This window comes from Eptesicus fuscus, chromosome 5 (assembly GCF_027574615.1).
Source record: "Eptesicus fuscus isolate TK198812 chromosome 5, DD_ASM_mEF_20220401, whole genome shotgun sequence".
Classification (NCBI taxonomy): Eukaryota; Metazoa; Chordata; class Mammalia; order Chiroptera; family Vespertilionidae; genus Eptesicus; species Eptesicus fuscus.
In genome coordinates, this window is record NC_072477.1 from 63843591 (window position 1) to 63864328 (window position 20738).

The 20738-nt window shown below is 40.5% G+C and overlaps 1 protein-coding gene across 1 annotated transcript in view; it reads left to right on the forward strand.

The window, feature by feature from the left end:
- Positions 1–20738, forward strand: part of TP53BP1 (tumor protein p53 binding protein 1) — an 86656-nt gene that overhangs the window by 40061 nt on the left and 25857 nt on the right. Inside the window, exons 13-16 of the mRNA XM_008143058.3 lie at positions 6578–6697; positions 7451–7654; positions 13658–13715; positions 16813–16905. Coding sequence (XP_008141280.2) covers positions 6578–6697; positions 7451–7654; positions 13658–13715; positions 16813–16905 — 475 coding nt within the window. The remainder of the gene's footprint in view (positions 1–6577; positions 6698–7450; positions 7655–13657; positions 13716–16812; positions 16906–20738) is intronic.

Sequence of the window (20738 nt, forward strand, 5' to 3'; positions counted from 1 at the left end):
TAATAGTACTTATTTTATTTATTTTTTCCTCAAAGTTATCTGAATTCATTAGGTTTTATATTTAGGACTTTTTTTTTTTTAACTTCTTCAGAAAAGAAATGTTAGAGCTGAAATGGAGGTTAGGGGTTATTGGGTTTAGTCTCTTCTTCCTAAAGTCACATGGCTAATAAATGATTGAGGTAGGACAAGAGCCTAAGATGCCTGATTCTCAGTGCTATGCTTTTTCCCCCGCTGTGAGACTGAATAATATAGTTTCTCTGATTCTGATGAGTTATGGTAAAGAACCATCTGAATGACCTAATATTTTATATTATTGAATATTTTTATAATTTCATTACATCTAAATACTGTTTTGACCTATATTAGCTAGAATTATCAGGGCTGGTAGATTGTTTCAATTTGGTTACTTAGGAGTACTCTTTAATTATTTTAGCAATTGTATGTAGAAGAAGCTTAAAACATTGGGCTGTTTCATTATGTTAAAAGTATTCTTCACGAATTATTGTTTACACTATTAATGATAGAGCCAGCTCTTTTTTAAAAAATTTCACCCAGGATATTATTCTATTGATTTTTTTTTTTAGAGAGAGTGGAAGGGAGGCAGGTGGGGGGGGGGAGGGGGGGAGAAAGGGAGAGATGAGGGGAGGGGGGAGAGAGAGAGAAAGAAAGAAAGAGAGAGACATCCATGTGAGAGAGATCACATCAATTGGTTGCCTCCCTCGCTTGTTGGATGGAACCTGCAACCCAGGTACGTGCCCTTGACCTGGTATTTAATCCGTGACCCTTTGGTGTGCAGGCCGACTCTCTAACCACCAAGCAGCACCAGCCAGGGCAGAGCCAGCTCTTTTTTATAATAGACATTGCCATAGTAAAACTTATTTTACTAATTTTTATCTAGGTTATTGAAAATATTAATAGGTTATATTCTGTTTACTTAGTTCTTGAGGAAACAACTAAAAGCAGTGAAGACAGTGGTTGGTCTGTTAGAGAATTAAAGTAAATTACTACTCAGAAGAGCATTGCTAGAACAAAAAATATTATTTTGTACTTAAAACATAGTTGTCTAGTTGCTAAACCTAAAGAGAGACTAATTTCAATGAGAGTAACTTAAGGAATTAATGGTTCTGGAAAGACAGAATTAAAGTTACAAATTGGTTGAGTCCCAAGTGTGTTAATTAGATTTCTGTATGTCACAGTTAGAAGGGTACTGTTGTTATTTTATTAAAGTCTTTACTGATTGGAAAAAAGATACACGCTTAATTGTGGAAAATGTTCAAATAATACAGAAAAGGGGAGAGAGGGAATGGCTGGAGAGGGAAGGTGGGCAGAGGGAGTAGGGGGAGAATCATTCTAAACACCTCCATTTATAGATAACTTGTCACTGTTATTAGTTTGGAGACCTCTACAGAAATGTTTTCTGAAGACCTACTCCTGAAATTTGAAAAAAGCAAATTTAGGAAGGTGGTACTTGGAAGCCCAATAATATTCAATATAGAATAAATTTATGATGGTTTGATGATATGCAAAATCATAAGTTTAATAAGTCTTTTTAAAAATATGTATTTTTTATTGATTTCAGAGAGGAAGGGAGAGGGAGAGAGATATAAACATCACTGGTGAAAGAGAATCAATGATCAGCTGCCTCCTACACATCCCCACTGGAATCTAACAGTGATCTCCTGGTTCAAAGGTTGACACTCAACCACTGAGCCATGCTGGCTGGACAATAAGTCTTTAATTAAATCCACAAATGGTAATATATAATAGGTTAATAATGATCATTGAAGTTAGATATGTCTTGTGGTCTAGCTCTACCATTTATTGGCTTACTTTATGGAATATCATCCTAATTGGTCGTTAATGTCAGAGGCAGACTCTTAGGATAGGCTGTTTATGGGCGACATCACCCAATATAGAAATTCTTATATATTTAACTAGAGGCCTGGAGCATGAATTCGTGCATGGGTGGGGTCTGGCCAGCCCACCCTAATGGGGGCTGATTGGGTTGGGCTGGTGGGGGGAGGGGCCTTGGGTGGTTGGCCAGCTGGCCCTGCCCCCATCAGGGTGGGGAGGGCCTCAGGGTGGGGAGGGCCGATTGGGGGTGGGGCCGGTCAGGGGAAAGGGCCTCAGGGGAGGGGTCATGGGTGGTTGGCCAGCCGGCCCCACCCCCAATCGGGGTGGGGAGGGCCGATTGGAGGTCGGGGGGGGCGCCGATGGGGCCCTGGTTGGTCCGGTTGGCCGCCACAGTGCGCCTCATAGCGACTGGTCGTTCTGGTTGTTCTGTCATTCCAGTTGCTGGGCTTTTATATATATTGATTAGATGGCTTTAAACCATTGGAAGAAATGACCAGGTCTTCTCTTGAGAACAAAAGATGGGCTTTATATTGTAACGGAAAGTTAGAAGTAAGAGAGACCTTACTGACATTCAATGTTTTAAATTTTGGTTTGGACTAATGAATCTTTATAAAGTCTTTAGCAATAAGGTCAAACTCCCCACTCAGATGGCTTGACAATGGATATTAAGTTCCTTTTGTTTATTTGTATCTTTTATAATGGGTTGGTGTGCTGGCATACATTAGGATAAACCAGTGGTCGGCAAACTGCGACTCGCGAGCCACATGTGGCTCTTTGGCCCCTTGAGTGTGGCTTGGCGTTAGAACCACTTCTTCAAAATAGACTCACCCAGGCTGAAAACCGACTTCTGCGCATGGGTGACGAAGTTTCAATCGCACTGTACATGCGTGCCCGCACGTGGTATTTTGTGGAAGAGCCACACTCAAGGGGCCAAAGAGCCGCATGTGGCTCGCGAGCCGAGGTTTGCCGACCACTTGGATAAACCATCATAATCTGGGAAATCAAGAAGGGACTTGATAATTTAAATAATGAGGGTGTGCTAAATCTTAGAAAAAGAATTGAATATGTTGAAAATTCCAGTAAATTTAAGAGGATGAAATAATATTTTGCAGAATTTGGTGGTAATTTGATTAGATTACCTATGTCTTTCAGATGAGTGAACAAAAGCAAGAGAAATGGGAAAGCATTTGGAGGACATTGAAAAGAGGCTTTATGAACATGAATAATTTAAGAGTAGAAATATAGGCTGCTACTAGTTAACTGAATGCTAGTTAAAGAGTTAGGGATTTATCTTCTAGTAGAAAACTTATAGTTTTGACCAGGAGCTAATGTGTTCAAAGTCATGTTCTTTAGGAAGATTGCTTTGGTTGCAATGTGCAAAAAGAATTGGGGGAAGGGGGAAACTTAAGGCAGAGAAAGTAATTGATCGGCTGCTGCAATAATCAAGGAATGAGGCATTGAAGACCAGAGAGAGATGGTGTCAGTGCTGCCTGTAAAATACTCAGTTTTCCATTAGGTTGTAATAATGCAGTTACATTATTGGTGTCAAAATAACTTCATAACTTTTATCTAGTACCGTGCAAAGGAAACACATACTTTTAAGCAATATTTAGTGCTTCACGTTATATTTGCATATTATGGTTTGTCACATAGAAGGATTTTCAAAAGTCTGTATGGTCAATCATAATATGAGAGATAGATAGTTCCTGTGAAGAGAGCAGGTGGTTGTTCCAGGAATGAAAAGTTCTTTAAAATATATTTTTTGAATGTATGATGCTTTGTGAGATACTTGTTTTTTAGTTTCTATACCTTTTCTAAATTCTTCTTTGGTAACGTAAAGGACTTGCTTTTTAAGGAACTGCCAGAGAATGAATGCTTATATACTGACCCATTTCTCTTTTTTCTATAACTATGGTGGAATTCTTTGCCATTTAGATGTGATGTTGAAATTCTCCACTCATACTCTTTACAGTTCCTTTAGCTGAGCATATATATTTTTCATCCTTTATTTCTAAAGTTCATTCATTTTCTCTTTTCATTCCTTCATTACTAATTCATTTTCTCTTACATATAGATGTAAGAGATGTTTTTGTTGTTGTTTTGTGATTTTGAAGGAAAAAAGTACCAAAGTGCTTGATATTAAAGGTAATAAAGGATAGGAGTGGCCCGGCCGGCGTGGCTCAGTGGTTGACTGTCAACCTAGGAAGCAGGAGGTCATAGTTCAATTCTCAGTCAGGGCACAGGGTTGTGGGCTCCATCTCTAGTGTGGGGCGTGCAAGAGGCAGCCAATCAATGATTCTCTCTCATCATTGATATTTCTATCTCTCCCTCCCTCTTCCTTCCTCTCTGAAATCAATAAAAATGTATTAGTAAAAATAGGAGTGGAGTGGGAAAAGATGAAAGAAGAAAATGTAATATAATAAGAAATATATTTGTTCTTTATCCGGTTCCTGCACAGAGCTGCTAAAACCCTTGTTGTTTTTGAAGTGAAAGGAATATCTTTTTGTTATTCACAACAAGCTCTTTAAGTCACAACTGGGTTTGTGCTGAGTGATTTAGGGTAGATCCCTGTATAGCCTCAGGATGGGGCTGTTCACAGTGAAGACTAAGTGATTTTTATTATTTTTTGGTTAAGCCTCACCTGATGATATTTTTCCATTGATTTTTAGAGAGCAGAAGGGAGAGGGAGAAACAGAAAAACATCGATGTGAGAGAGAGACATCGATTGTTTGCTTCCTGCACGTACCCCGACCAGGGCTGGGGAACTTGCAACCCAAGTACGTGCCCTTGACTGGAATAGAATCTGGGACCCTTCAGTCCATGGGCCAACACTCTATCTACTGAGCCAAACTGGCTAGAGCAAGACCAAGTGTTATTAAAGGGTGGAACTTTTAACCCTACCCCTTGACTCCTGGGACGGGTTGGACTGGAGAGTCAAGCTCTACAAAAACTTTTTTTTTTAAAATATTTTTATTTTTATTTTTTCAAAAGATATATTTTTATTGATTTCAGAGAGAAAGAGCTATAGATACATCAATGATGAGAGAGAATCCCTGATGGGCTGCCTCCTGGATGCCCCACACTGGGGACCTGCATGCCCCACATTGGGGATCAGCCCCCAACTGGGCATGTGCCCTGACCAGGAATCGAACTGTGACCTCCTGGTTCATAGGTCGATGCTCAACCACTAAGCCATGCAGGCTGGGTGCACAAAAACTCTTTTTTAAAAATATATATTTTTATTGATTTCAGAGAGGAAGGGAGAGGGAGAGAGAGATAGAAACATCAGTGATGAGAGAGAATCATTGATCGGCTGCCTCCTGTACGCCCCACACTGGGGGTTGAGCCCGCAACCCTAAGCATATGCCATGACCTGAAATCGAACAGTGACTTCCTGGTTCATAGGTTAACGCTCAACCACTGAGCCACACTGGCTGGGCTCTACAAAAACTCTTGAACAAGACTTGGTAAGCAACCTAGTAGGTAAATGATCCTGATGGTATCTCATCCCAGTTCCACAGAATCTCCTGCTATCAACTCCTTCTGGACCTCACCCTGTGTACTGCTTTATCTGGCTGTTAATCTGTGTCTTTATAATAAACTGGTAAACGTAGTACATTTTTCTCTGAGTATCCTGAGTACCACCAGCGGATTAATTGAACCTAATAAGGAGGTTATGGGAATCTATAATGTGTAGCCAGTTACAGCACAGGTAACGACTTGAACTTGCTACTGGTATCTGAAGTGGGGGTGGTCTTGTGGGATTGAGCCTTTAATGTGTGGGATCTGATGCTATCTCCAGGTAGAGAGTATCAGAATTGAGTTAAATTTATAGGAGAGCCAGTCAGTGCCCTGAGGATTGGAGAATTGCTTGGTGGTGTTAGAAAATACATTAGGCAAACTCTTTTCACAAGTGGTGACTGGGTATGATAGATTATAGTTATTTGAGCCATCCTAGAAGGAAAAGTACAAATTTTCATATGTTAGGTTTAAGAGGAGCAGTCTGGCATAATTCTTTTTTTTCTCCCAAACTTAGTCATTTTATTAAAAGAGGTAAACAATTAGGAAATCAGGAAATGTGAATTTGGCAATTTGCTGATTTTGCTTAGCAAAAATTTGGAATTGTGACTTAGTTAACAACTAATGTTAAACAAAAACCTTTGCAGTGGACAGCTTTGTTGAAGGAAAGGGTTTGTTGAGTCATATATTAGCCTGAAAAAAGGACCCCAGGTCCTGGGACATAGGTCCAAACCATCTGAAAAGGGCTAGATGGTGCCCTTTTATACAATGGATTTGGGGAAGAAAGATGTAAATTGTTCTGCAAGAATTTACATTGGCTATAGATAAGGACAGGAAAAGGTGAAGGGGTGGGGAGGCAGGTGTAGGATAGAGGCATAGTCCCTAAGGAAGAAATACTGCTTTTGGATTGGTTATGGGCAACATGAACCATAAGCAGGATGCAGAGGCATCTGGTGGTTGAATTTTTTTTAGATAGTTGCCTGGAAGTTGATTCAAAGTTTTAACATACATTCTGGAATGTGAGCATTCTTTTGTTGGTTTTGGTCTGAGGCAGTTACCTGATTAACCTCTTAGCTCTTCCACTTTGCATGCAGCCTATTGTAACTTAATTTAGGACATCTCAGAATTTTCTCTTGTCAAAGTTTTTTGTATTTTGGCATGTTTTATGTTTACATTAATTTTATTTATTTATTTTTTCCTCCAGAAACTCCATTTCATTTCACTTTGCCTAAAGAAGGTGATATTATCCCACCATTGACTGGCGCAACTCCACCTCTTGCTGGGCACCTAAAATTAGAGCCCAGGAGACACAGTACTCCTATTGGTGAGTGATTAAAATGTAATGCCATTTAAAGCAGAATTTCCGAGATAGTATTTTTTATGCAAGTGATTTCTTTTAGATCTGAGGAGTTGAATCTTCCTCATCAGGTTGATTTTTGTCTTAGGAAGAATAAGGTTGTGATGTCTGATTTCATGAGTTTACTCCCAGGAGATATTGAGTGGTAATGAGAGGAAAGAAAAGGTAGAAGGAATAAAGAAAAAAAAAAAAGTAGGGATTTTATCCTATTACTTGCAAAGCAGTGGAATCTGAGTGCTAAACAATGATATAGAGCTCTTATAAGGAAGGGAGAACAGGTAGGGTAGAAGTACTATTAATTCAGTACCCTGGCTGATCAGTCTGCTGCTTGACAAGGCAAGAAAACATAGATCCTCCTTCCCGAAAGCAGCCAGTAATCTTCTACATTAACCTACTTTTTTTCCTCTAGTCAGTGCTGGGAGGTAACAGTCATGCCGTCTGGAGTCTCCTGCTACCTATGCCTGATGCTGGCATTGGCTGAGGGCTCATGCAGCATCCTTTGTCCAGATGCAGAAGTGGAACTGAATCCTGTTGCTCCTCTTAAGACCGGGTGTCAATACTAGTGTGTAGTTGATACTTGTGACAGGATCTAACCTAGGAACTCCCTTTCAATCCTGCAGAGCTGTGGAGCCAAACAGGCAAACTGACGACCTTGAATTAATTGTTTTTTGTTTGCATTTTAGTGTTCTTTCTTTCTACCTCCTGCCTCTCTTCTTTCAGATATTAGCAACTATCCAGAAAGCACCACAGCAACCAGTGATGTCATGTCTGAAAGCGTGGTGGAAACTAATGATCCTATACTTGTGAATGAAAAAGAAGATTCTGGGGCTGTCCCAGAAATGGATGATAAATTGTGTCTAAGAATGAAACTGGTCAGTCCTGAGGCGGAGGCGAGTGAAGAATCTTTGCAGTTTAGTCTGGAAAGTAAGTTTATGTTAATCTTGGGTAATTAGTAGCTTCAGATCATCTGGGAAGTAGTGATTTATTTTTCTAGTTATACTTTTATAATTAAAAATGTATTTGTAAAATATTATTATCCATTATGCTAAGTGAAATAAGCCAGTCAATGAAAGAAAAATACCACATGATCTCACTCATTTATGGATAATAAAGAACATTATAAACTGATGAACAAAAAGATAGATACAGAGGCAGTAAAGCATCAAACAGACTGTCAAATTACAGCGGGAAGGTTAGGGAGAGGTGGGGGAGATAAGAGATCAATCGAAGGACTTATATGCATGCATATAAGAATAACCAACGGATGCAAAACATTGGGGGGTTAAGGCATGTTATGGAAGTGGGGTGGGGGGGGGGCAATGGTAAGATATGTACACATATAATACCTTAATAAAAAAAATTACCAAAAATATGTAAAATTATGTGGTAAATCAACTGTAATTATAATTCTGACAGTTTTATAGTGAGTCCACTGAAATATAACTTCTAAGATCCTTAGCTATTTTAAGATTTTGGTTTAGTGTTAATAAAGTATTTTGTGAAAAAAAAAAAATTATCATATATTTAATTCTTTGCTTTTGGCCAGTCACTGTCAATGTTACTAAAGATGCTCCATTTTATTTTATTTTTTAATTTTAAAAAATATTTTTATTGATTTCAGAGAGGAAGGGAAAGGGAGAGAGAGATAAAAACATCAATGATGAGAAAGAATTATTGATTGGATGCCTCCTGCACAGCCCCTACTGGGGATCGAGCCCGCAACCTGAGCATGTGACCTTGACCAGAATCGAACCCGGGACCCTTTAGTCCATAGGCCAACACTTCATCCACTGAGCCAAACCAGCTAAGACAAAGATACTCCATTTTATAATCTCTATGGTTCCGGTTGTATCTCTGCATTAAACCTGTGTTGATATTAAGTAATTGGTTTCCATATTCAGAAACAGTTCAGAAGAGGGTAGAAAATTTGAGATTATGGATTCACATTGTAGGTTTATGTTGACTATTTCCCACATTAATTGCAAGTTATTTGGTATGGCTAAAATACAGAGAAGGTACAAGGGAGTGGCTGTAAAGTAGAGACCAGATTCTGAAAGCCCTTTTATATCATGATGAAAAGCTGAAAAATTTAGGCAAGGGAGTAATAAGACTGGATTTGCTTTTTAAAAGGGATCAGCTGAGCCTTGGCCTGGTGACTCAGTTGCTTGGAGTGTCGTCCATACACCAAAAGGTTGCAGGTTCAATTCCCTGTTAGTACATACCTAGGTTGTGAGTTGAATCTCTGGTTGGGGTACGTATGGGAGGCAACCAGTCCATGTTTCTCTCTCACATCAATGGTTCTCTCCCTCTCCCTCTCCCTCTCCCTCTTCCCCTTTCTCTCTTTCTAAAATCAATAAACATATCCTCGGGTGAAGATAGATAGATAGATAGATAGATAGATAGATAGATAGATAGATAGATAGATAGATAGATAAGTGAATAAATAAATAGATCAGCTGAGTGTTTCAAAACTTGTGTTTCTATGTATCATTCCTTGCCTTGCCCATTTCCTGTTCTTCTGCCTGGCAAGTCTTCAACCAGGATTTGGGGTAATTAATAGTGGGGATGGAGATGAGGGATGAATTTGAGAGGTAGTTAGTAGAATAGGGACAACTTGGGACCAGTTGAATATAGAAGTAAGGGGAGGAAATAATACCAAATGATTCTACATCTGTGTTTAGTTTTCATGATAGCACTCCATACTAAATATCCTTATTTCCATTTTATTGATGAGAAAACAGACTAAGAGAGATTTTAAGTTATATATGTACTAGGGGCCTGGTGCACGAAATTTGTGCACTGGGGGTGGGGGGGTCCATCAGCCCAACATGCCCCCTCTCACATACTGGGAGCCCTCAGGGGATGTCCTACTGATGGCCCACGGGAAGCGGGCCTAAGCCGCAGTCTGGCCTCCCTTTGTGGGAGGCAACCGGGCTGGTCAGGGGAAGGCACCAGCCCCATCACCCTGCTGCTGCAGCCACTGCCAGTCACCACAGCCACCAAGGTGTTTTCATCAACACGACTTCAGTCCTTCACCAAGAAAAAAGGACAACTTTCTTTAAGCATTTTCAAGATGTGTCTTTCATAGGATATGCATTTCTTTCTTTCTTTTTTTTTTTTTTTTTATCCTCGTCTAAGGATATGTTTCTATTGACTTTTAGAGAATGTGGAAGAGAAAGGGAAAGACAGAGAGAAACATCAAAGTGAGAGAAACACTTTGATTGGTTGCCTCCTGCATGAGCCCTGATCTGGGCCCCGGCCAGGGAGGAGCCTGCAACCTAGGTACATGCCCTTGATCAGAATCAACCCAGACTCTGCTGTGGGCAGGCCGAGGCTCTATCCACTGAGTCAAACTGGCTAGGGCAGGATATGACATTTCTTAGCCCTCCAGCAGTGGACCTTCATTTTTTTCTCCAGAAGTGTGGTGGAAAAACCCTAGATCACCTTTTTGGATTCTTATTACCCAAGTTACTAAGAATATTACCAGTGGCAAACAGGAAGCTTAGCCAATGTGCAGTCAGAAAAGGTGTTTCCTCTATAGTTCACACCAATCACCGGCTGTGCCCTGCCCAGGCCTAAAGCCTCTGGCCAAAGCTTTAGGCCTGGGAAGGGGACCTCCAGCTCCCTGTGATTGCAGACACCGCCCATTGGGCAGGGGACCCCAGCTCCCTGCAATCCACCACAGGAGCAGATGCCCTCGCAGGAGCTGACCGCCAGTTGCCTGTGATCTGTCGCAGGTTCCCCGCTGGTGCCCAAGGCTGGAAGAGCCTCCACCAGAGGCTTTCCCGGCCTTGGGCTCAGCCGGACCCCAGCCTCCCGGCGACGGATCTCAGGAGCCGACCGTCAGTTGCCTGCGATCCGTCGCAGGCTCCCCGCTGGTGCCCAAGGCCGGGAAAGCCTCCGGCAGGATGGTTTCCTGGTGGGCGTGGCTGGTGGGTGTAGCAAAGGTACGGTCAATTTGCATATTACTCTATTTTTAGGTAGGATGGTCATAATAACTGGTAAGAAGTAGAGCTGGAGTTTGGATCATATCTGACTCCAAAGGTTATAAATTTTTTTACTAAGTAGTTTGTAAATGCAGTTTAATAGAGTTAGAAAAGGAAGAAGTCTTAAAAGTGAGTAAAGGAACATTCAGAGACGATGATGAGGAGAATATAAAGCCATGGATGGCTATGGGGAGGAAAGTTACAAGAAGAAAACAATGTCAGATGCAGAAGTGAGGTCTAGTAAGATGTTTCTGAAAATGTACATTGGGTTTGGCAATTAGGGTCCATTTGGTGACTCTAGCAAGAACTGTTTCAGTACAGTGGTTTGGATGGGAGCTATACTGAACGTAATTGAGGCATGATGGGGAGAAGAGGCAGCAAATGCATTCTTCTTTTGAGAAGTTTTTGTTAAATATGGCAAGTTAGAGGGAAATGCAGGATTAAAGGAGATTTTTCATTTTTAGACTTAGCAGTTTAATCAGGTATATAGACTGAATAGAAATCTCCAAAAGAGAGATGGATTAAAAGTGAGGGAATAAGGGAAATAGTTGATGAACCAGGGCCCTGAGGGAGTTGAGAGGGAAAGCTTTCAAAGACCACTAATAGCCAGGCTGGTGTGGCTCAGTGGTTGAGCATTGACCTATGAGCCAGGGGGTCTCGGTTTGGTTCCTGGTTGAGGCACATACCTGGGTTGTGGGCTCGGTCCCCAGTGGGCGTGATCGAAGGTTCTCTGTCATCATTGATGTTTTGTCTCTCTCCCTCTCCCTTCTTCTCTGAAAAATAATAAAAAAAGATCACTGATAGAGTGAGTAAACTTGAATAAGAGGGATTTTTCATTCTTTGAGAACAAAGAAAAGAAATTTTACCTAATTTCAGTTCTTACTATACGCCAGGCATTTTATATGTACAGCTCACTAAATCTCCTGACAAACTTGAAAAATTGTGTGTTTTTTTGAAAATCCTATTATTATCCACATTTTACAGTTGGGAAAACTGAGGCACGGGCCGGTTGAGCACCTTTCCTAGAGTCATACAACTATTTAATGTAGTACCTTAATTCAAACTAGTTCCAAGAACCAGAAGTCCAGTTCCAAATTACAGTGCTATTCTGCTTCTCAGTGCTTACTGATTTGAATCTTAGAACCTCAGTAGAAATTAAAGTATTACATGTTTCTATCCTTATCATCTTTTCTGAAATCAAGTAGAGCTTATTAAGAGAGTATGTGGTAGCCTTGAATCTTTATATTTGAGATTACAGTTGGAAAGAATTTAAATGAAGCTAAATGTTAAGGATGACTATATTATTACTTTTCAGATAATAGGAGCACAGGATCAGGCATCATACTCAAAATTTTACTCATCTCATCCTCACAACAAACCTGTGAGGTTGGTCCTGTTTTCTCTCTCTTATAGAAGAGAAAACTGACTCAGAAGATGAAGGAGTTGACTCCCAGGTTGTACTACTAAGTGCTGGAGCCAGAGCCTGAGCCAGATTTCTGTTTCAGAGCTAGGGCTTTCACCACTAAATTTCAGCTGCCTCCTTGATGGACTATTTAGATTATGTTGGGTCATGAAATTGTAGAAATGTTTAAAAATATGTTGTTATTTTTTTCTGAGGCTGGAATAAATTATCAATGAATACATTTTAATCCCTTGATATGAGTGACATTACTTTGAAAATATGGGATTCTTTTCAGTATCATCCTTGATTCTTTTTCTTTTTCAAAAAAATCCTTACCCAGGGATATATTTCCTCATTGTTTTTTTTGTTTTGTTTTTTTTTAAGAGAGAGGAAGGGATTGAGAGAAAGATAAATATCTGTTTAAGAGAGAAATATTGATCGGCTGCCTCCTACATGAGCCCCAATAGGGGATTGAACTGCAACCCAGGCATGTATCCTGACTGGGTTTGAACCACAACCCTTTGGTGCATGGGATGATGTTTCAACCAACTGAGCCACTCTTTTTTGAAAAATGTGGATTTAAAAAAAAGAAAAAGAAAATGTGGTTTTTCAGTTATCTGTCTCCAAAGATCTTTAGGAAGAACTTGAGTACCTTTTATGTGTGGGTTCTCATAAAACTGCACACTATTTAAAATTTGCCTCTGAAGACATTTTCCTACATAATTTATCTTATTAAACTTTCCTTGTTTATTTTAAATTTATTTGATTTTTAATTTTTATAATTTTTTAATTTGATTTTTAAGTAAATATTTAAAAAATTCTTGTATGAGACAAGATAGTTGAGATTCATTTTTAAATGTTACTGCTTCATTCTATTTCTGAACAAACTGATTAGTCATCTGTAGGAAGTTTGAAAAAGATTGATAGAAGTGATGTGTACTATCCTATATAATCAAAGGGTAATATGCAAATTGACCCTAAAGGCAGAACGACCACAAGGACCGTGGGACCAGTTACTATGAGGCACACTGACCACTTCTTAGTCCCTTTCCCCGGCCAGCAGGCTCCAATTGCCTGAAGGCGAATGGGGACCCAGGGGGTGGATGGCAGGGAACGCGGTTGGCACCAGGCCAAGGCCCCCGCCCTGCCGGTCGCTTGACCCTCAATGGGGGCAGGGCCGGTGAGCAGGCGGAATGGCCAGCCTCTTGGTCCCTGCCTCCCCCATCCCCCTCCCCAGCCGTCAGGCACCAATCACCAGATGGCGAACAGGGAACTGGGGGTGGGTGGTGGTGAGGGGCGGGGCCGGCTGCGGGCAGTCAGGAAAGATGACCTTGATTGCAGGTCAGGCCTAGGGACCATACCTGTGCACGAATTTCGTGCACCGGTCCTCTAATTATAAGTCTTTTTATGTTTCCTTATTATTTTTACCCATTTCTCTTTGTTATTTGTTGCAAATACATACTAGTAGAACAGGTTTTTGTGTGTGATATTAACTGAATTCTCTCTCTCTCTCCTTTCCTTGCTTCTGTTTTTATTAAGAGCCTGCAATTGGTGAAAGAAAAAATGGATCTACTGTTGTTGCTGAGGCTGTTGCCAGGTAACTAGAGCTGGTTGCTATTTAGAGGAATTCAATATACAAAGCCACTGTACTGCAGGGAAGATGATTTATCAAGAAAGGAATAGAACTTAAAATATAACTCCAGCATGTGTTGAATCTAATACAGGCTTTCTAAAGTCTAATAAAGCTTTTGCTATACTTAGAACTAAGATATTTGAAGGTGTTTTCCTTTCTCCCTTTTGTTCATGTGGGACAGTGTCCTTGTTTTTTTTTTTTTTTTTTTTTTACCTTTTTCTGTTATTGAGACTGAGATTGTTGTTGCTTTGTGAGGAAATGGAGGGTTTAACAAAAGATAGCCTTAGACCTTGTTCCTCTGAGACCCTCTACTCAGCCGCAGCCTCAGGCCATTTTCTCTTCTGTTTGCCAAATTTGCTGTGTTGAACTGTTATTTTTGCTTTGTCATGAATGCTGTAATGCTTTGAGCATGAGTATGACTCCATCCGGAGGCTCTGGTGGTAAGCTTTGCCATCTGGTGGCTGTGAGAGTAAAATTGTTTTATTGGTTTCTGGCATGAAAATAGTAGCAGCAGTTTGTGAAATATAGGTGAGAATTTTTAAATCAGGCTAAGCAGGTACTATAGATAAGTAAAGCAGGCTAAGTGCAAGACCTTGAAGTGCTGAGGATGACGGCCAACTGAACATCAGCCCTATTGAAAAGCTGGGGAGGAGGATAGGCCGGGTTCAACTTCAGCCGATTGTTACCATGCAAGAAGGCAAACTTGTTGCCACATCTCTAATTTTTAAAGAGAAATCCGGATTTTTAAAATAAAATTTCATGTTTGGTGGGTCAAATAAGGCCTATCTGTGGACTAAATTTGACCCTCAGTTTCAAGTTTCTAGCCCCTGTCTGAATCCTTTGATCTGTACTTAGCTATATGTTAGATTAGTTGTACTCAGGGCTCTTACATATTTAATCTGAAAAATATGTACCTATGGTCCTTACAAGGTTGAAGACTAATGATATGTAGTCTTACAAGTTGAAAAAAAAAAGTTTATACTTGATCTCTTTGGTTTTAACAGAATTGCATACTAGATGTAACTTATTAGTCTGTACATGTGCCCATTGAAAGGGAACAGAATATGCTGCTAAAGCTTCCCAAACCCTTTGGGAGGAATGTAGGGTTGGGAAAATACTTGAGGCACATGATTGGATTGGTGGATCATAGGATGAGGTGAAATTCATTGGTATTGTTGTGAAGCAAATTTTGTATATGAGAATCTAAATTTTTTAAAAATATATTTTATTGATTTTTTACAGAGAGGAAGGGAGAGTGAAAGGGATAGAGAGTTAGAAACATTGATGAGAGAGAAACTTCGATCAGCTGCCTCCTGCACACCTCCTTCTGGGGACGTGCCCACAACCAAGATACATGCCCTTGACCAGAATGGAACCTGGGACCTTTCAGTCCGCAGGCCGACGCTCTATCCACTGAGCCAAACAGGTTAGGGCGAGAATCCAAATTTTAAACATGTTTGACTCTTCACTTTACCATTGGGTGTATAATAAATCATTTAAAGTAAGCTCTGGAAAAGTTTTGAAAAAATTTATTTAGTAATTTTCGAGAGAGAAAAAACATTGATTTGTTGATCCACTTATTTATGCATTCACTGGTTGATTCTTGTATGTGCCCTGACCTGGGATTGAACCTGCAACCATGGTGTATCAGGACAATGCTCTAACCCAGCGGTAGCCAACCATTGGTCCGCAAACCACTGGTGGTCCGTGAGGTCCGAAAGGTTGGCGACCGCTGCTCTAACCACCTGAGCTGCCGGAAATCTTACCATTTGTGACAGAATGGATGGATCTGGAGATTATTATGCTAAGTGAAATAAACCAGTCAGAGAAAGACAAAAACCATATGATCTCATATGAGTAGTCTAATGAAGAAAATAAATTGACAAACAAAATAGAAACAGGCATGGATACATGAAACCAACTGACAGCTGTCAGAGGGGAGGAAGTTGGGGGGACTGGATGAAAGAAGGTGAAGGGATTAGCCCAAAAACATGTATATATAACACATAGACTCAGACAACAGTGCAGTGATAGCCTGAGGGAGAGGGGGGTAGGGGCTAGGTGGAGGCTGGCAAAGCGGGGGATGGGGACGGGAAGAGGCTTTACTTCGGATGCAGGGTGCACATCGAAGCATGCAGATAATGTTTTATTGAATTGTACACTTGAAACCCGTATGATATTGTGAACCAATGTCACTTCAATATATTAAATTAATAATTTAAAAAAATGGTAAGCTCAGTTAGAATATTTTAAATGCTCATTGCTTCCTCTGTATTTGGGTAAAGCAGTACCACTCTCTTTTTAATATATTTTTATTGATTTCAGAGAGGGAGAGGGCGAGAGATAGAAACATAAATGATGACATAATCATTGATCGGCTGCCTCCTGCATGGCCCCAGACTGGGGATCGAGCCTGAAACCTTGGACATGTGCCCTGACAGAAGTCAAACCCATTACCTCCTGGTTCATAGGTCGACACTCAACCACTGAGTCACACCGGCCGGGCAGTACCATTCTGTTTTTTTAAACAAAGTGTCATCTGTAACTGGGCTCTGTTCAGATAACTTGCTACCATCTTCTTTCTCAGATATTTCACTGTTGAAGGTTTCAAACATATACAAAAGTAGAGAAACAGTATAATAAACACTGTATATTCATCACCCAGTATAAAAAATTACCAACTCCGCCCTGGCTGGCTAGCAGTTGTTTGTTGAAGAAACAGGGCTTTATGTCTTAGAGTTTTTTTTACATTCTGGACTTTGCTGATTGTGTATTGTTGGGAGTATTACAGATACCCCCCCTGTACCCCCCTCTGATGGTGTCTTTATGGTATTTAATATAGTCCTCTGTCCACCTTATTTCCTGTAAATCTTCCTGGTGAGCTTTTAATTATGCTAATATGAAACAAATACTCTATGAGAATCTGAATTTTGGTGTAAGGCAATTTGGAGTTTTGGATGCAGAAAAAAGATTTTATTTCCTCTGTACCTAAAGGATAATCTTCAGAAGTACATTTTCTTTCAAAACTAACACAGTATATTGCTTTAATTTATTGTCTTAGTCCCCAGAAGACCATGTCTTTGCTTAGCTGTGTCTGTGAAACCCAGCAAGAGGATGAGGCTCAAAGTCAGGGTCCCTGCTCCACACCCACCAGGTGAGCATTATTTTCACAGCATCTTCTGGGCTGTATTTATATTGATTCATAAAATGGTGGCACCAAAATTTAGAATATAGTGCTACTATTTTGGAACTTGAGTTTACTTTTTTATCTGAGGGACTGTAGCATATTCTAGCAGGGGTCCTCAAACTTTTTAAACAGGGGGCCAGTTCACTGTCCCTCAGACAATTGGAGGGCCGGACTATAGTTTAAAAAAACTATGAACAAATTCCTATGCACACTGCACATATCTTATTTTGAAGTAGAAAAACAAAACGGCAAAAACACCCGCATGTGGCCCGCGGGCCGTAGTTTGAGGACGCCTGTAGATGGATTTATAAAGATTTATAGTCATGAGAAGTTTTTGTTTTTAAAAGAAATATATTTTTAATTGATTTCAGAGAGGAAGGAAGAGGGAGTGAGAGATAGAAACATCAATGATGAGAGAGAATCATTGATCAGCTGCCTCTTGCATGCCTCCCACTGGGGATTGAGCCTGCAACCCAGGCATGTGCCCTGACTGGGAATCGAACTGTGACCTCCTGGTTCATAGGTTGATACTCAACCACTAAGCCATGCTGGCAGGGCTATAGTCATGAGAAGTTTTATTAAGTAATTTATAGATACAGATTTTTGTCTTTATCTGCCAGTTCTAACAACTTGAAGTGATTAAGTCTTCATATATTTATGAAACTTAAATCATTTTATATTTCTAAGATTTATTCCCTTTTTCTTAGGTTTGGAAATGTTTATTTTTAACAGATTTTTAATTTACGTTTAGTTTCCCATAGCAAAACTGAGATAATAATGCTTAACATCCCAGAATTAAAAAAATATTTTTTATTGATTTTAGAGGGGAAGGGAGAGGGAGAGATAGAAACATCAATATTGAGAGAGAATCATTGATTGGGTGCCTCCTGCACACCCCCTACTGGGGATCAAGCCCAAAACCCTGGCCATGTGCCCTGACTGGGAATTGAACTATGACCTGGTTCATAGGGCTTAACATCCCAGATTTAAAGTTTGTTGGACCTGATGGAATTAAGATTTTTCTATAATTTCTTTACTCCATAATTTCTTAGAACAGCTTTGAAGCAGAAAAAAATTTTTTCATTTATAAAATATTTCTTCGCTATTGATATAATTGAAGAGTATTTATTTGGAATATATGAGTCCTACATTTAGTATAGGGAAAGCAGTAATGACAATGAAAATAAGTTTTTATTTTCATTATGATATATCTGTCATTTCTGGAATTTAGTGATTTTATAATTAGAGAATATAATAATGTTTGTCACTCGGTATCTTATAGTGTTATTTGCAGCATAATTTCTGTATTCTTTATTGATAGAAATATTTAGAAGGAACATGTCAGTGCTTTTGTTGGGCATTGTGATGATTACATGTGAACTTGTTGGGACTCAGCTAGCCCAGATTATATCCTCTATGATATCAAGAAGCTTGTTGGGTGAAATGTCACTTTGTGTGGTTCCAAAATCAGTGTGGTAATGGCCAGCAGTTACTAAATTTATCAATGGCATTGTATTGCCTGCCTGTTTTATTAGACTGTCTTACGTACGGTAGGCCCAGCTGCTGGTGATTGTGTGTAGCCTCGATAGACCAAGGGCCTGCAAATCCAGCTGGATTTGGCTTCAGTTGCTCTACAAACAGATCTACACTGAGAACAGAATGGTTAGAAGTTTGTTAAATATGGAGATTTATTCTTCTCTGTTTCACTTAGGATTAATTCTGTCCAGGCTTTTTCTGCTAGAATTTCTTAGCATCAGTTTCTAAATCTGGCATATGGTGACCAGAATAGAATTGTGTAGCTGGAAATAATGAAGAGAGAGAGGTGTGGTCTTTCTTACAGTATATTGGATTCCTCTTGTCTTCTAAAATTTTGTTCTGGTGCTAAAGATTTCTTCTTTTTTGTTTCTTGGGACATTAATATATACATTCATGGTAGATATTTCTCAGTTGCTTTATGTCTACAGAATTTATGAACTTGTTAGGAGTGGGCAACACTTTTTGCAGTATGTGTTGTAATTAAGCTTTTGGTTTTTACCTGCTGTTCTATGTTGGCCTTAATCAGCAAATCTTGCCAACCAAAGCTATATATATATATACACACACACACACTAGAGGCCCAGTGCATGATTAAATCATGCACGTGTAGGGTCCCCTAGGCCTAACCTGCCATCCAGGCCATATCCACTGCCCCGCAAAGCCTAGCACGCTCCACGGACACTGCTAGCAGCCTGCTCCCTGCTTTCGCTTTCGATTGTGGGGGAGCTGGGTGCCTGTCCGCTGGTGCACCAGGCCTTTCAGAAGCCTCAGTGGAGGCTTCTGAAAGGCCTGGTGCCGGAGCGGACAGGCACCCAGCTCCCCCGCTTTTGATGGTCCGCGACGGGACGTGGGCTCGCTGCCCCAGAGACCCCTTCTGTGCCGCAGCACAGGCATGGTGCAGACGCTGAGCTTGTGCCGCCGCGAGCTCAGCGTCCCGCCGGCCTAATCGGCCACCCCGGCCACCCCGAGTTCCGCCCCCCCGCGCCTCCTGGCCAGTCGTGAGCATAGCAAAGGTACTGTCAATTTGCATATTTGTCTATTATTAGGTAGGATATATATATTAGAAGCCCGTTGCATGAAGAGATTCGTGCAATAGGCCTTCCTTCCCTTGGATTCCAGCATCGGTTTTCCTCTGGCACCCGGGACCCAGGCCTTCACTTTGGCCAGAGTCTGCCTTCTTCGTCTTTGCTGCAGACTCCGGCCGGTTCATCTTCGCTGCTTCGCTGCAGACTCCGGCCGGAGTCTGCTGTCTTGTCTTTGCTGCACACTCCGGCTGGAGTCTGCCATCTTCGTCTTCGCTGCAGACTCCAGAGTCTGCAGTCTTGTCTTCGCTGTGGCACTCCTCTCCTGTAGATCCCTTCGCCCCCTGCCCTCCCTCTCATAGCAGGCGTCCTGCCCCGCCTGGCCACTCCCTGCCTGGAGCAGCTGGGTGGCCGCCATCTTTGGCCTTCTAATTTGCATACTTACTCTGATTGGCTGTGGGTGTAGCAGAGGTACGGTCAGTTTACATGTTTGTCTATTATTAGGTAAGATTATATGATCCTGGGTGGGAAATGACTATGATTTTAACCTCATTTCATTTGACTGATGCTAATATGAGAAATATAAATAAATACCAAAATTCTGATATTTGGTAGGAATCTGCTATATATTGCTAATATTGCAATGAGACATGTTTAGTCTTTAGAGAAAGAAGAATTCTTCTGATTAACTCTTTGGGGGAAAAAAAGCAATCTTAATATTTATCAATTAAGAATAAAATGTCTCGCCCTAACTGGTTTGGCTCAGTGGATAGAGCGTCGGCCTGTGGACTGAAAGGTCCCAGGTTCGATTCCGGTCAAGGGCACATCCCCAGTAGGAGGTGTGCAGGAGGCAGCTGATCGATGTTTCTCTCTCATTGATGTTTCTAACTCTCTATCCCTCTCTCTTCCTCTCTGTAAAAAAAAAATAAAATAAATCAATAAAATATATTAAAAAAAGAATAAAATGTCTCAAAACAAGGCTTTGCTTTAGAAATGAATATCTGTTCAGAAGTTTTACCCTAAATAAGCAGCTTATGAAGTAAAATGTGTAGTAGGCTTGTTTATGTTTATGGTTGGGGAACAGTGGTAACTGAATTCTTAAAATGGTTAATCAGTCATGTCCCATCTAGTTTTTGACTCACTTTCATTATTGCTTAGCCATTAATATGTTAGTTATCTTAAAGATTCAAACATGAGTATTCAGTTTATAAAGAAGATGAATTGCATCTCCTTAATTGCTTT